This window comes from Mytilus galloprovincialis, chromosome 4 (assembly GCF_965363235.1).
Source record: "Mytilus galloprovincialis chromosome 4, xbMytGall1.hap1.1, whole genome shotgun sequence".
Taxonomy (NCBI): Eukaryota; Metazoa; Mollusca; class Bivalvia; order Mytilida; family Mytilidae; genus Mytilus; species Mytilus galloprovincialis.
The window spans coordinates 30,854,171-30,870,412 of NC_134841.1; the positions used below are offsets into that span (position 1 = coordinate 30,854,171).

General features: G+C 34.0%; 1 protein-coding gene across 1 annotated transcript; it reads right to left on the reverse strand.

Moving 5' to 3' along the window:
* Positions 1–6,584: 6,584 nt before the first annotated feature.
* On the reverse strand, positions 6,585–15,461 carry LOC143071860 (uncharacterized). Its single transcript, XM_076246474.1, has 4 exons — positions 15,367–15,461; positions 12,799–12,956; positions 7,880–7,954; positions 6,585–7,427 (listed from the first exon to the last, which is right to left on the reverse strand). The coding sequence occupies exon 4, from the start codon at positions 7,165–7,167 to the stop codon at positions 6,724–6,726; it is 444 nt and encodes a 147-aa protein (XP_076102589.1). The 5' UTR covers positions 7,168–7,427; positions 7,880–7,954; positions 12,799–12,956; positions 15,367–15,461; the 3' UTR covers positions 6,585–6,723.
* Positions 15,462–16,242: the final 781 nt, after the last annotated feature.

The following is a 16,242-nucleotide window of genomic DNA, read 5'->3' on the forward strand; positions in this document are numbered from 1 at the left end:
CTTGGCCATATTGTCTCTTTAATTTTGATTTGACAATTGTTATTCATTTTGTGCAGTTCACAAGACTGTGTTTTCATAGCTTTATAGCTCACCTGGCCCGAAGGGCCAAGTGAGCTTTTCTCATCATTGGCGTCCGTCATCCGTCGTCGTTAACTTTTACAAAAATCTTCTCCTCTAAAACAATTGGGCCAAATTTAACCAAACTTGGCCACAATCATCATTGGGATATTTACCTATAACAAATGTGTCCAATGACCCGGCAAACTAACCAAGATGGCCACCATGGCTAAAAATAGAACATAGGGGTAAAATGTAGATTTTGGCTTATATCTCTGATACCAAAGCATTTAGAGCAAATCTGACAGGATTAAAATTGTTTATCAAGACAAGTTCTATCTGCCCTGAAATTTTCAGATGAATCGGACAACTCGTTATGAGGTTGCTGCCCTTGAATTGTAATTTTAAGAAAAAATTTGCCGTTTTTTGGTAATTGACTTGACTATCATTATAGATAAGAGATAAACTGTAAACAGTATTTATGTTCAGCAAATATTTACAAATAAGTCATAATGACCAAAATAGTCAGTTGACCCCTTAAGGATTATTGCCCTTTATAGCAAATTTTTAACAATTTTTCGTAAATTTTTGTAATCTTCTCTGAAATTACTCTGACAAATTTAACCAAAATTGTCCAAAATCATCATTTGGGTATTTAGTTTTTTAAATTGTGTCCGATGACCCCACCCACGAATCAAGATGGCCGACATTGCTAAAAATAGTACATAGGGTAAAATGCCGTTTTTGGCTCATATCTCGAAAAACAAAAAATTTAGAGCAAAATTGACGATGAAAAATTGTTCAGTAGGTTTCAAAATGGTCAGTTCTCCCCTTAAGGAGTTATTGCCCTTTATATTCAACTTTTTAACCATTTTTATAAATTTTGTAAATTTTTAAAAATTATTTTCCACTGTAACTACTCACTGGGACAAGTTCATCATAGATAAAGATAATTGTAAGCAGCAAGAATGTTTATTAAAGTAAGATCTACATACACATCACCATCACCAAAACACAATTTTGTCATGAATCCATCCAGGTCCTTTGTTTAATATGCACAGAGACCAAGGTGAGCGATACAGGCTCTTTAGAGCCTCTAGTTATGTAGTTTTCAGACTTTACCACTTTATTTTTTTTATAGGGGCACCCTGACCCTCTGGCAACAGACATTGGATGTCACTTAAAAAATTCATACTTCCGAACAACAAAATCAATTATTATATCTAATTTTACCTGTAAACTGTTTTATTAAACGCCATTTTATATTATTATAGATCAAACTAACTCGTTCAGTGTTCGTTGAACTTTTTTTGTTGATACGTCATTTTGATCGCATAGAGCTACTTCAAATGATATTATATAGTGTCTTTATATTATGTAATTTTACACTACTATTTCATGATAAGGCGAAGGTTGGCACCTCTTAAAACGATTAACGAGCTGATTTGCATGCACCTGTCCTAAGTCAGAGCTTGTTGTTTAATAGTTGTCGTTTGTTTTTTGTGGTTCATAAGTGTTTGTCGTATTGTATATAGATTAGATCGTTAGTTTTCATGTTTAAATTGTCTTACACTAGTCATTTAGGGGTCCTTTGAACCTTGCTGTTCGGTGTGAGTGAAAGGATTTGTGTTGAAAGTCGTACTGTTACCTATAATTGTTAACTTTTGTGACTTGGATGGAGAGTTGTCTTCATGGCACTCATACTACATGTTTGTTTTTGTTTTGGTAAAAACTTTTTGCGACTGTCATACAATTGAGAATTTTGGCTAAAGGTTTAATCTCAACATAAGTTGTTATTCATTTGTTTGATGTGTTTGAGCTTTTGATTTTGCCATTTCAAGGGACTTTCCTATTTGAATTTTCCTTGGAGTTTTGTATTTTTGTGATTTTACTTTTGACATCTTACGTAGTTGACATTACAACACCATAATTTTGATTTGAATATTCTTGTTGGATTTATTAAGGTAATTTAGTTCAAAATACCAAATTTGCCTTTGTCATCACTTAGAGTTCACACCGAACATATAAATCTGGAAAGAACTAACACATTAGACCGTTAACGATGCAGTTGTGACTTGTCCATATGATTAATGGTTCGGGGGGGGGGGGGGGGCAATAATTGTGGTTTATTATTTTATCTTCAATAATTTTTCATTAAGGTTCTTTTAATAAAGGTTATATAGATATAGGAAGATGTGGTATGAGTGCCAATGAGATAACCCTGTATCAAAGTCACAATTTATAAATAAAGGCAACAGTAGTATACCGCTGTTCAAACTCATAAATCCATGGACAAAAAACAAAATCGGGTTTTCAAACTAAAACTGAGGGAAACGCATTAAATATAAGAGGAGAACAACGACACAACACTACAATGTAACACACACAGAAACGGACCAAGCATCAGACAAAATCCCACGAGAATAACAAATATAACAAATATAACATCAAAACCAAATATATGAATTTGGGATAGACAAGTACCGTGACACGTCTTATCGCAATGTGAATTTACACTCAAAAATAAGAGAAAACAAACGACGCAACGTTAAAATGTAACACACACAGAAACGACCTATAATATAACAATGGCCATATTCCTGACTTTATAAAAAAGTAAAATTAAACCTGTATAGGTCAAGATACGGTCTCCATAACGGAGCCTAGGCTCATGCAGGTGTTAAGAGTTTGTCTTTAACTTTCTGTTCTCTGTTTTACCCCCAACTCAGAGAGTAAACAATTATTCATAGGTATCTGTTAATGATTTTTTACTTTTAATTGTATTGTAATCGCTGTGGCTTACTTATGTGGTGTTTTTGTAACATTTGAGTTCAGACTGTGAAAACATTTTATATACTGTGAAAACTTTTTTCATACTGTGAAAACATTTTTCATAAAGTTGTAGTTTCATTTGAGTTTTTAACCATATTTGTGTTATAATTCTTTTTCTTATATATATATATGGTTTGTTATAGTTTATCTTCTAGAATAGTTCTTTTTATCATAGTACATGTATATACAAATCTACCGCATCAAGAATTTCTTTCGTCTGTTCATTGTTATAATTTTTCATTTATAAATACCGTTTAAACGAAACTAAAGATTGTTTACATCACTCAGTCTAACATGGTTGTGCTACTTTGTGGTGGTCAGTTTCGTTGAGCAGGAGTGCCCGGAGAGATAGTCTTACAGATAGCTATCAAAGATGGGTTGTAGCATGAATTTTTAAATCAAATTGATACAATTTGTCATATTTAACTTAAAACAGTATAAATACAGCAACTGTTATAGTGATTAGGTTTCCTATTAATGGAAGCTGATTTGTATAGATAACTTTCAAAAGTAAATTCTAAATTTTGAAAGTCTAGTCTAAGTAAATATAAAACAAAACTTTTACAACAAATGAGATTCATTTAAAAAAAAGCCAAGTGGATTATTTTCCACTATCAATATAACATAATAAAAATACTGATCCTAATGGACAGTCTAATGCAGTATAGTCACAACATATCTGCTAATGTGCTTAAAAATAAATCATCATAAAACATCAAATTGGTATACACTTGAAACACAATAGCCATTTCAAGTTAAAAAATACTTAAAAACCTGAAATTTAGTATATGTTGTATAAGTATAATATCATATTATATGTGCAGTATATACAGCTGATACTCGTATTGGATGAGTGACGAAATCATGTATTAATGTGTCTATTTGTAAATTAAAAGTAAAAAGTGAAAAATTCAACTGCATTCTTCAAAATTATTTTTTTGTGTAAATGCAATTAAAAACTCATTATTGCACTGTAAATATATAGACTATAGGCTCTCAAGAGCCTGTATCGCTCACTTGATTCTACTTGGGGTTTTGAAATCATATAAAAAAAATATATTTGGCTAAAAGTAACAACAATTGGCCAGCACCTCATAAGAAAAGGAACATTCATGCTATATTTGATTTCATTCAATTCAGTGGTTCTTTAGAAGAAGACTTTTGTATGCATTTTCCATAGGGTCCTATGTTAAACTAAATCCCCCCACTGGCGGCCATCTTGGACGTTGGAATGGCGACAAAGTAACAACACTTGGTCTGAACCTCATAAGGAACATTCATGCCATGTTTGGTTTCATTCCATTAAGTGGTTCACTAAAAGAAGACATTTGTATGTATTTCCTATAGGGTCCTATGTTAAACTAAGTCTCCCGCTGGCGACCATCTTGGATGATGGATCGACTACAAAGTAACAACACTTGGTCAGCACCTCATGAGGAACATTCATGCCATGTTTGGTTTCATTCCATTCAGGGGTTCTCTAAAAGAAGACATTTGTATATATTTCCCATAGGGTCCTATGTGAAACTAAGTCCACCGCTGGCAGCCATCTTGGATGATGGATCGGCTACAAATTAACAACACTTGGTCAGCATCTCATAAGGAACATTTATGCTATGTTTGGTTTCATTCCATTCAGTGGTTCTCTATAAGAGGAAACTTGTATGTATTTCCCATAGGATCCTATGTTAAACTAAGTCCCCCACTGGCGGTCATTTTCGACGTTGGAATGGCGACAAAGTAACAACACTTGGCCAGAACCTCATAAGGAACATTCATGCCATGTTTGGTTTCATTCCATTCAGTGGTTCACTAAAAGAAGACATTTGTATGTTTTTCCTATAGGGTCCTTTGTTAAACTAAGTCCACCGCTGGCGGCCATCTTGGATGATGAATCGACTACAAAGTAACAACACTTGGTCAGGACCTCATGAGGAACATTCATGCCATGTTTGGTTTCATTCCATACAGTGGTTCTCTAAAAGAAGAAATTTGTATATATTTCCCATAGGGTCCTATGTGAAACTAAGTCCACCGCTGGCAGCCATCTTGGATGATGGATCGGCTACAAATTAACAACACTTGGTCAGCACCTCATAAGTAACATTCATGGCATGTTTGGTTTCTTTCCATTTTGTGGTTCTCTAAAAGAAGTCATTTGTAAGCATTTCCCCATAGGGTCTTATGTTAAACTAAGTCCCCCGCTGGCGGCCATCTTGGATAATGGATCGGCTACAAAGTAACAACACTCGGTCAGCACATCATAAGGAACATGCCATGTTTGGTTTCATTCCATTCAGTGGTTCTCTAAAAGAAGTCATTTGTATGCATTTCCCATAGGGTCCTATGTTAAACTAAGTCCCCCGCTGGCGGCCATCTTGGATGATGGATCGGTCACAAAGTAACAACACTTGGTCAGCTCCTCATAAGGAACATTCATGCCATGTTTGGTTTCATTCCATTCAGTGGTTCTCTTAAAGAAGTCATTTGTATGCATTTCCCATAGGGTCCTATGTTTAACTAAGTCCCCCGCTGGCAGCCATCTTGGATGATGGATCGGCTACAAAGTAACAACACTTGGTCAGCACCTCATAAGGAACATTCATGCCATATTTGGTTTCATTCCATTCAGTGGTTCTCTAGAAGAATTTCAAAATGTAAAAACTTAACGACGACGACGACGACGGACGACGACGGACGCCAAGTGATGAGAAAAGCTCACTTGGCCCTTCGGGCCAGGTGAGCTAAAAATGATATATAACACTAAATATAATAACTAATTGCCATTAAAATAATTAATCATTAGCATGCATTTTATATATCAAAGTTTATATAAAATTTAACGTGTAATTGAGAAACTAAAACAAATCCTGAAAAAGGTCAGACACAAATATTTTAGATTCTAGATTTAGTTGACTATGAAGATAAGGTCTAACTTAATGTCAAGAACCAAACTTACATAGGTTCCTTTCACTTCATGTAAACCTGGTTCTATCATGCATATATCCTTTCAGAAGGTTTTTTTTTCATGTACGTAGTGGTTTGATTTTTCTTCTTCTATTGCATAGTATCTTTAAGCCTGTACCAAGTCATGAATATGGTAGTTGTTATCCATTTGTTTGAATTGTTTGAGCTTTTGATTTTGATATTTGTTTGGTGACTTTCCATTTTGAGTTTTCCTCAGAGTTCGTTTTTTAGGTTAATTTACTTTTTTTTTCGTGTAAACTTTACTTGTGTAAGGTATTAATCAGTCTCTTACATAAGACAGAGATTCAAGCATATATTGTGATATACATTTAAATGATTAAATACCAAGTAATATTTTAATATTTAAATAGTAATAGGACTTTCAATAGAAGAATGGCATCTCTAGGTGTTTTAATTCTAATTCTACAGCTTAGAGTTATCAAAAATAAGTGAATTATCAATAATAAAACTATGTTAATTTCAACTTTCACATTTCGATAACTGAAATGTCTTCATTGGAATAAGATTATGATTTATGTCTTTAGAAAAGATATATGGTATTTCTCGATGAACTGAACTAATTTTTGAGGTATTCCCAATTGAAATAATGTTTATGGTATCTCTCACTGAAATAATATTAGTTCAATTCATATTTCAAGTATTTTAAGGTGTTTCTCTAGAATAAGGTTGATGGTGTTTCTTACTGAGGTTTATAATTACCCTGACTGCTAATTCTAATTGCATTTAGTGCTTATTTTCACTTTAAATTCTTTGAAACGCTACAGTGTTTTATAACAAAGTGATTTCTTATTTACATTATCAAATACAACAGCTACATTTTAACAATGCAGATGTTCATGTTGTATCTCACTGTTTAGTGACACTCTCATAAGAAGGTGGAGGGTCTGAACAAAGCCCTGTTGGTCCTGATGGGTATGAAGTTTCTGGTTGTGGATAAGGTCCAGGAAACTGCTGCTCAGATTGAGGGATACCTGGTCCAGTAGGATAACCTGTTGCTGGACCAATTGGATCACCTGAAGTTGGAACCATTTGATAGCCTGTTGTTGGACCCATTGTAAAACCTGTGGCTGAACCCATTGGATAGCCTGCAGCAGGACCCATGGGGAAACCAGGATTAGTTACCATTGGATATGTAGATCCAGCATAAGGGCTTGTTCCAATATGAGCACCAGGATAGTTTTGACCAGCTATATGTCCACCTTGTCCTTGAGCTGCCATTTGTTGCATTAACATCTGCGTCATTATGACTCGGTTGTTCCGTGCCATTTGTTGAGTGGTCATTTTACCCATACAAAAGTTTACACCAAATTTACTTTGATTTGAGGATAGATAAAAAAAGTATAAATGTTCAAAACTGCACAAAGAATCAAAAGAATCAATATAGGTACAGCAACACTTCTATACTTTCCTATATTAGAATCACATGCTATGTCTGAATCTGAGAACCAGCTTATATCACAACTTGAATATACTCCCGAGACAGATGAAAGGACAATACCAATTAGACAGGCCACGAAACCAATTATGATTATAGCTGCACTACAAGATAACTGAAAAAAACCAGATAAAACGCTTGTACATCAACCATTGAAAAAACTGTTTTAACAGAAAATGTTCTTCAGTTTTATGTTCATCATTACCTCTTAATAAACCATTGACATTTACTACATGTATCTTTCACTCATATGACAAACAAATAAGAATCACTAAATAAGAAATATGAAGTCATATGATTAAACGAAGTAATTAAAAATTTGCTGTTAAAAAGCTAAAATCTTATAAATAATAAACAGCTAAATGCTTTCTCTTAAAATGTGCTATGAAGCAGAAACTTAAATTCTATCAGGTGTTGTCCTTGTCTTAGTTTTAATAACAATTATATGGGTAGTCAAATGCTCATTTATAGGCTAAACCACTGTTTTCAATGTTTTATGGACTCAAAAAAGTTGAGCGCAAAACACTGCGTTCTGTCTCACTTTTAAACCATAAGTATATTACATACCAATTGAGATAGAGCTGTTGAACCTGATGTTCCTTTCTTGTATAAGTTAATGAAAAAGATTCCTTTCAGAAGAAACTGAAAATAAAACAAAAATCGTTTTGCCCTTTAGAAACTGAAATCAAAGCAACAGAACTGTATTGCCAGTACATAATGTATTTTTAGAGTTTCAATTGACTTGCTTTACACAGAGACAATTTTTTATATATATGATTGGCAACTATGCAAAATCTCGTTACATTTTGATTTAGACCCTCAATGGCAATGCGTACAAATATAAAAAAAAAAATCACAAAAAAACTAATAAAAAACCATTTAACAACTAAATGGTTGATGAAAAAACATGTATACTTTCACCACACACATTGTCAATGCCTGTACCAAGTCAGGAATATGACAGTTCTTGCCCATTCGTTGTTTTTGTGTTTTGTCATTTGATTTTGCCATGTGATTATGGACTTTCCGATTGTATTTTCCTCTGAGTTCGGTATTTTTGTGATTTTACTTTTTCCTGATATGTTTAAAAATTGGACCATGTGTGTTTAGAGGAATAGAACCTTAAGAAAGAGGAAGATAACGGTATGTTTTATTCCATTTAGCCTTATAATTTTAGAGCAGATTCTTTTTTTTAGACAAGTGATTATTAAACATTGGCCTCTTTTAAAGTGTATCTTCTTTTCATCGTTTTTCAAATATTTGAGAAAACGCTTCTACTACGACAATATCACGTTAATGCTGCGCTGTTCAAGACCAACGTACGATTTAACCACGATCATGCCATCCTTATCACGCTCGTCTTACGACCTGACGATGTTCAAAATACGACAATTTAGAGTTCTAGTCATGCTCATTGTGACATAAAATATATAAAAGCTCTAAAGGTTTTGTTTGTATTTATGTTATTTTGACTTCATGTCTCTAAATTCCGACAACTCAACAATGCTTGACACATCTGTATCATTCTCACTATTGCTCATTTGATCTTGATGGATCAGCAATACGTTGTAATTCAGGTGGGATTGGTTGATCCGACAACTCTACTGGATCAGAATACGTATCAAGGACCCACTGACTATACATCTACCCTACCACAAAACCCACGAGTTCTGGTAGATTTTGGTGGCATGTCTGTGTTGTTTTCGAGAATTTTATGTATAAATGACAATGAGAATGAATGGAAAAGTACTTACATGGAACATGATGTTGAGGTTATTGCTGAGAGCGTATAGTTAGATCACTATATTAACATGGTAAGATCGTAGACTGATCTTGGTAAGAGCGTGCTATAATTGAGGAAGAAGCGTGGTAAGATCGTGTTGCTATCGGATAAATAGTGATATGGTGGTAGTGAGAACCTGATGATCGTAGTTAGATCGTGATAATCGTAGTGAGGTCGTAGAATAATCGTGGAGAAAACGTGGTATAATCGAAACGGGACCGTTGTAGAAGTATAATACGGACGTAAAGCATCGTGAAAACATCGAAAATCTTCATACAGCGACCTCACCACGATCTGAATTTATTTCGGAGCGCTGTGAGCATGTTACGATCGTGGTCGTGTGACTGGGGCCTAAGAGCTCAATTTAAAAAAACCCAATAACTAATAAGAAATGGCAGGCCAAAATTCCTCTATCACCAAATTAAGGATATTTTACTAATCAAAGAGCTGAAAGCTCTGAAGAAAAATGACGCCACTGTCTCTAATATTGGGATATTTTTTATGCAAGTCTTGATTTTTACATATCGTAATTAGTTTAACAATGCAACATGTCTCGTAAGCATTTAATTGATATTTGTATACATGTATGTGTGTGTGTGAAGTGAAGATGACAAATGAATAGGTCAAGACTACCTGACTTGTACAAATAAATACCATAGAAAGATTTGTATATGTTGTATATTTCTCACTGGTACATAGTCCGAATACCATTCTCGCACAAAATTTTAGGGAAATAATCTTTTTGTTACTGTTATCAAAGTTCTAATGAAACTCAGGTAATTTCAAAGAATTCTAGTCAAACCGGCACCTGGTCAAATCGGCATCCGGTATAGTAAAATCGACACCTGGTTAATTCGACACCTGATAAAGTCAATTCGTCGCCCATGTTAAATATTTATTTTTAACAGTATTCTAAGCAAAAAGAGTAAAAATAAACTAGACACTCTAAACAGCCTGTGTCGCTCACCTTGGTCTATGTGAATATTAAACAAAGGAAGCAGATGGATTCATGACAAAATTGGGTTTTGGTGATGGTGATGTGTTTGTACGTCTTACTTTACTGAACATTCTTGCTGCTTACAGTTATTTCTATCTATAATTAACTTGGCCCAGTAGTTTCAGTGGAAAATGTTAGTAAAAATTTACAAATTTTATAAAAATTGTTAAAAATTGACTATAAAGGACAATAACTCCTTTGGAGGTCAATTGACCATTTCAGTCATGTTGACTTATTTGTAAATCTTACTTTGCTGTACATTATTGCTGTTTAAAGTTTATCTCTATCTATAATAATATTCAAGATAATAACCAAAAACAGTAAAATTTCCTTAAAATTACCAATTTAGGGGCAGCAACCCAACAACAGATTGTCCGATTTATCTGAAAATTTCAGGGCAGATAGATTTTGACCTGATAAACAATTTACCCATTGTCAGATTTGCTCTAAATGCTTTGGTTTTTGAGTTATAAGCCAAAAACAGCATTTTACCCATATGTTCTATTTTAGCCATGGCGGCCATCTTGGTTAGATGGCCGGGTCATAGGACATATTTTCTAAACTAGATACCCCAAAGGTGATTGTGGCCAAGTTTGGATTAATTTGGCCTAGTAGATTCAGAGGAGAAGATTTTTGTAAAAGATTACAAAGATTTACGAAAAATGGTTAAAAATTGACTATAAAGGGCAATAACTCCTAAAGGGGTCAACTGACCATTTCGGTCGTGTTTACTTATTTGTAAATCTTACTTTTCTGAACATTATTGCTGTTTACAGTTTATCTCTATCTATAATAATATTCAAGATAATAACCAAAAACAGTAAAATTTCCTTAAAATTACCAATTTAGGGGCAGCAACCCAACAACGGGTTGTCCGATTCATCTAAAAATTACAGGGCAGATAGATCTTGACCTGATAAACAATTTTTCCCCCATGTCATATTTGCTCTAAATGCTTTGGTTTTTGAGTTATAAGCCAAAAACTGCATTTTACCCCTATGTTCTATTTTTAGCCATGGCGGCCATCTTGGTTGGTTGGGCGGGTCACCGGACACATTTTTTAAACTAGATACCCCAATGATGATTTTGGACAAGTTTGGTTTAATTTGGCCCAGCAGTTTCAGAGGAGAAGATTTTTGTAAAAGTTAACGACGACGGACGACGACGACGGACGCCGGACGCAAAGTGATGGGAAAAGCTCACTTGGCCCTTTGGGCTAGGTGAGCTAAAAAGGGGTTGCCAGAATTTTTTTTCAGCATTTAAGCAAAAAGAGTTAAATACCTAAGGAAGGGGGTTCATGTACATTTTGTATATATTTATTTTTCTCAACTTAATGTGTATTTATAAGGTATATTTAGGAATTAAAGGTATTGGATATTTTTTTATGCATTTTTTAACCAGTTGAGCATTTTACAGGATTGTTGGTTTAATGCTGTTTAAACTTTCCTAAAAAAAAAACCCACCTTAAATTTGCTAATTATTTTGCATGAGAAAGTTTTATTTATGGAAAGGGGCTCATAGTTTTCCATTTTATTTTTCTAATTGTCTCATTGTTAAAACAACAGCTTGGGTAAGGGCTTCGTTGTTTACCCTTATACACAAACAACATATTAACTATGTACTTGGTAAAAGTTATTAATTAATATAAAATATTATTACAAATATTATTGGATGCCGAATTTACTTCAAATAGGTGCCGATTTGACTACAGTAGATGCCGATTTAACCAGGTGCCGAGTTGACTTGTACATTTCAAATCCTCTGCGATCGTTTGCGGTATTTTCTTGAGAAACCCTGTTTTCGATCATCAAAAAGAAGTAGAAACTGCTTGAAAATGATTCTAGAACGCTTCATGATTGTTAAAATAAGTTTAATTCACTTACAAAACAATTTTGAAACTTGCGATGTTTCAACAGGAAGTTTAAAAAGCACGCGTAAAGAAGAAACTAACCGGTGAGAGTCGAAATCCGTACATGACAGATTTCACTTTGAAAATGAAACAGTTCCTTCCTTTTGTAGAACAGTCTTTAATATACCTATCACATTAATGTTTGAAGGGTCTTAAGCTTATACAAACCATTTAAGTCGGCATGAAACACCAAAACGGAATGAACAATAACCGATTACGTTTTGTAGTTTACAAATTCTAAATGCATTGAAAAGAAACGAGAAATTTTGTAACGAAAGGTTTAGTTTTATATTTATCACTTTTAATTTGATATTAAATAGAAATAACTTATTAATATGGATGAGTTAAAATTATTAGTTTGAAAAATGATGAAAGTGCCCTCTACAATATCAATAACAAAGATGGCGGAACGTAAACAAACCACCTCGCCGCGAATATTGAACTTGTTCTCTTATTTCTTGCTTATTGTACTCTATAGTCCGCACTCCTACTGGAAGGTCCAATTTTGGAGAATAAAACCGCGGACTATACAAGCCTTTCTATGGACAGGTCAACATTTTTGTTGTAAATAAAATAAAGTATGTAAACTGGTTCCCGTCCGACTACAACACTTTGTTCGAGTGTATCGATATACAAGCAGATACCAGTTAGTTGGTAAAATAGTAAATATGAAACCGAGTGCGGTAGGCGGAGGCAATAATCGACTTCCTGTTGTTCTGGTCAATGGTATTGGAACAATGTCGCTGACCCGTTATTTTCCAAAAAATCAAATAGGATATTTTTTAAAAAGTACTTACATAGACACCTGTAATAAATGATCCAGAATAATATGGAACCCCAAAATATCCTCCATATACAACACCTACTATTCCACAAATCAGTAAGGAACTGCCAAATATCATTTCTAAAATACCAATTATCTTAAACCTCTGAAATACTTCCTTGCTATCTGAACCTGAAAGACAAAAATAAAAGCTACATTGACCTGACATTGTTTGCTGAAATTATCTAATTACTTGAAATACCTATTTTAATAACAAATCACTTTTGAGTTTTTGAGAAATTATCATGTACATGTATACAATTATCATGAATTTTCAACTGATTCATTACGAATAAATGAGATTTCTATTCATGCCGTGTCAATGACAAAGTTAACAAGTTCGGTGTGAGCCAAGGCTCCGTTATAGTTATTCCATGAGAACGCGGTGTGTCAGTGTAAGATCACCCCGATGGCCGGCGGACAGAGGGTGATCTAACTCTGACACACCAAGTCCGAATATGATAACTATTTTACATTCCAGCTGTTTTGGATTAGACGAAAAACCATTTACAATTTATAAAATCTAGTTTAGAATGCCACACAGCCATTATAGTATACATTATATATTACTATATAATATATACCCTTTATGACCCCAAACACGATCTTTAAATATCAAACTATGTCAACTCGCCCCACTGGCCAATCGACACCAAATCGCCACATTCTAAAAACCGGCCCACTCGTGTTTACCAACTCGTCCCACTTATGAAAAAGGGTAAATTCCCATTGAACCATCAGTCTGACAACTCGCCTTATTTATGAAAAGCGTTAAAATCCCACTGGATAAAGTCTGCCAACTCGCCCCACTTAGGAAAATATCTTGCTTCCTTTCAATATGTTAAATTACTGACAGTTGGTACCCAGTCGTCCTGGTTAAGGGGAATGTGTCGTGGGTTGATATGCTAAAGGACTTGAGTTCGAATCCCAGCATAAACAATGGAATTTTTCTACATAAATTTTGAAAGTGTGTCTTTTCTCAATAAATAATTCAAAGTTTTTAGGCATTCCCGCCAAAATGTTTCAAAACAACGGAAAGCATGCAAAAACAAAGAACCCAAGCTGGGGTGATCTGTTAGGGATGATCCGGCTCAGATCGCCCCTGGTAAAACAAAGGAGCTGGGATGTAAGTGTTGAAGGCCGTTCCTTGACCTATAATGGTTTACTTTTATCAATTATTACTTGGATGGAGAGTTGTCTCATTGGCACTCATACCACATCTTCCTATATCTAAGAATGTTTATGATGATCAGCAAAGCATATCCCCACTCGTAAATTGACTTTTCGAAACATAAAGGACTATTGGTAATCTCTTTGTTTGAACATCAAAACAAAATTAATGTATTGGCATTGTTTGAATTTCCATTGTTTATAACTTTTTAAACCAATCCCAACGTTTGGTGTACCGTTATGAAATTTTACGCAGAATCATTAGATTCTGAAACGGCGAATTCAATGTATAAGTTACATTGAGTAGCCATCTGACAACTTCTTGTTATTGAGCTGCTGACCAAATACAAAGTCATTTTTGTTTAGAACCTTCTGAGATATAATTTTTTTAACATATTGAAAACTGAAAGTATCAGCAAATAGGAAGTTGGCAGATCCCAAAAGAGCTACATGTAACAACTCATGACTGTCAAACAACAGACCCAATATAGAGTCATTTTTTTGTATATAAGTATAACGTGCATTTACAATTGCATTTTGTAAAAATCATATACATGTAATACACGAATTGTATTTGACCCTTGGTGTTTTTTTAATTTGTTTTGTGTATGTTATTTGTTTGTATTCACATATCACAGGCTGCTAATTTATGTACCTTCAATTCCTAAAATTTGCTGTTTTTGATGTGGATCCCAAACGGTTGATAACACTATAATTTTGGTAAAATACAAGCTCTAAATGGGTGAAATAGTTATGATAATATTAGATATTAGGTTTCATGATCAATCCACGAGACAGATCTTCTTTGTATATTGTTGATATGAGGTGCCTCGGTGGACTTCTGCTACTACAATCTCTAGCCAGTCAACACTGAGGTTGTGAGTTTGAACCCGGCTCGTGTGGGTGCACTCAACTCTAATCTTAATTGACTAGGATTGTCAGTTTATATATCGAAGTTCAGTGGGTTTTTTTTTGGCACTCCGGCTCCCTTCACCAATGAAAATTGCCGCCACGAAGTAGTCCAAATGGCACTTAAAAGTGGCGTTTAAGCACTAACAATCAATTAATCAATATTGTTGATATGTTTATCTCATTCTAAATTGAACAGAAGAGTAACCAAGGCTTTAATATTGAGGAAAGGAACTCATCCTGAAAAGTTTACCAACAATGTATCCATCTAAGAAATGGGTTCAAGATCGGGTGACTATATCTGACTGTCAAGGTCTATTATAAACATTCTCCATACAGGTTATATTTTATCCCCTAGAAAATCAGATGAAATTTAGAAATGACATTCAGGTTGCTTTTATAAAAAAATAGCACAGCTGTGGCTGTCTGTGAAAAAAATATTTGGATACTTAATAGTACTTACCCTCTTGGGTGGAACTGTCTGCCATTTTAACCAAATCAGCTTATATATGTTTTTCAATATCAACTTGTGTAATATTCAGTTATCTTTTATACTGAAAAATGAAATTCTGTTATGTAATTCCCAGCACTGGTGTCTCATCTTAGATCATCTTATATAGAAAAAAATCATATATATTCAGAAAAATAGTTCTATGCAGCATTTTAAAATGTTATAAATTACTTTAAGTTCATCATTACAAATAGACAAAAATGGCTATATGTGTTACATCTGAAAACTACTGTGAGTAAAGACTTACCTATCCAGTTTGAAACGTTTTAATGTCTGGCATCAACTAGATATTACATAAACGTTAAATGCAATTTATATTTTAAAATGACAAAATCTTTCTTGAATTTTAATTGGCATTTATTTTCGATCCTGCTGAAGGTGTAAAAATGAATTAATTTTGGTACAACTTTGAGATGTTCCCTCTCAGGTAACAACTGTTTTGTATTGTATTGATTGTACTTGATTGGCATGGACAATAGACAGACAATAGATATCTACACAGCTATAAGTGAGCTAAAGGGTATAACTGAGTGGACAGTATCAAATGCAATTCAGGTGTTTGTTTAATTTTACACCTTCTGCAGGAACAGAAAAAATGAATGCCCATTCAAATCCACAAAACACTTTATCTTTCTGAAATGCAAAATGTGTTTAACTTCTATAAATATATCTAGTGGATGCCAGGGTCTTAAAACTTTCCAAACTGCACAGGTAAGTCTGTACACGAGTAGTCTTTGAGGCATAAATATAGCTATATTTGTCCATTTGTTAAATGAACCTTATTTCCTGTCAAAGAACATGTAAATAAAGTAAACAGTATTATACTGC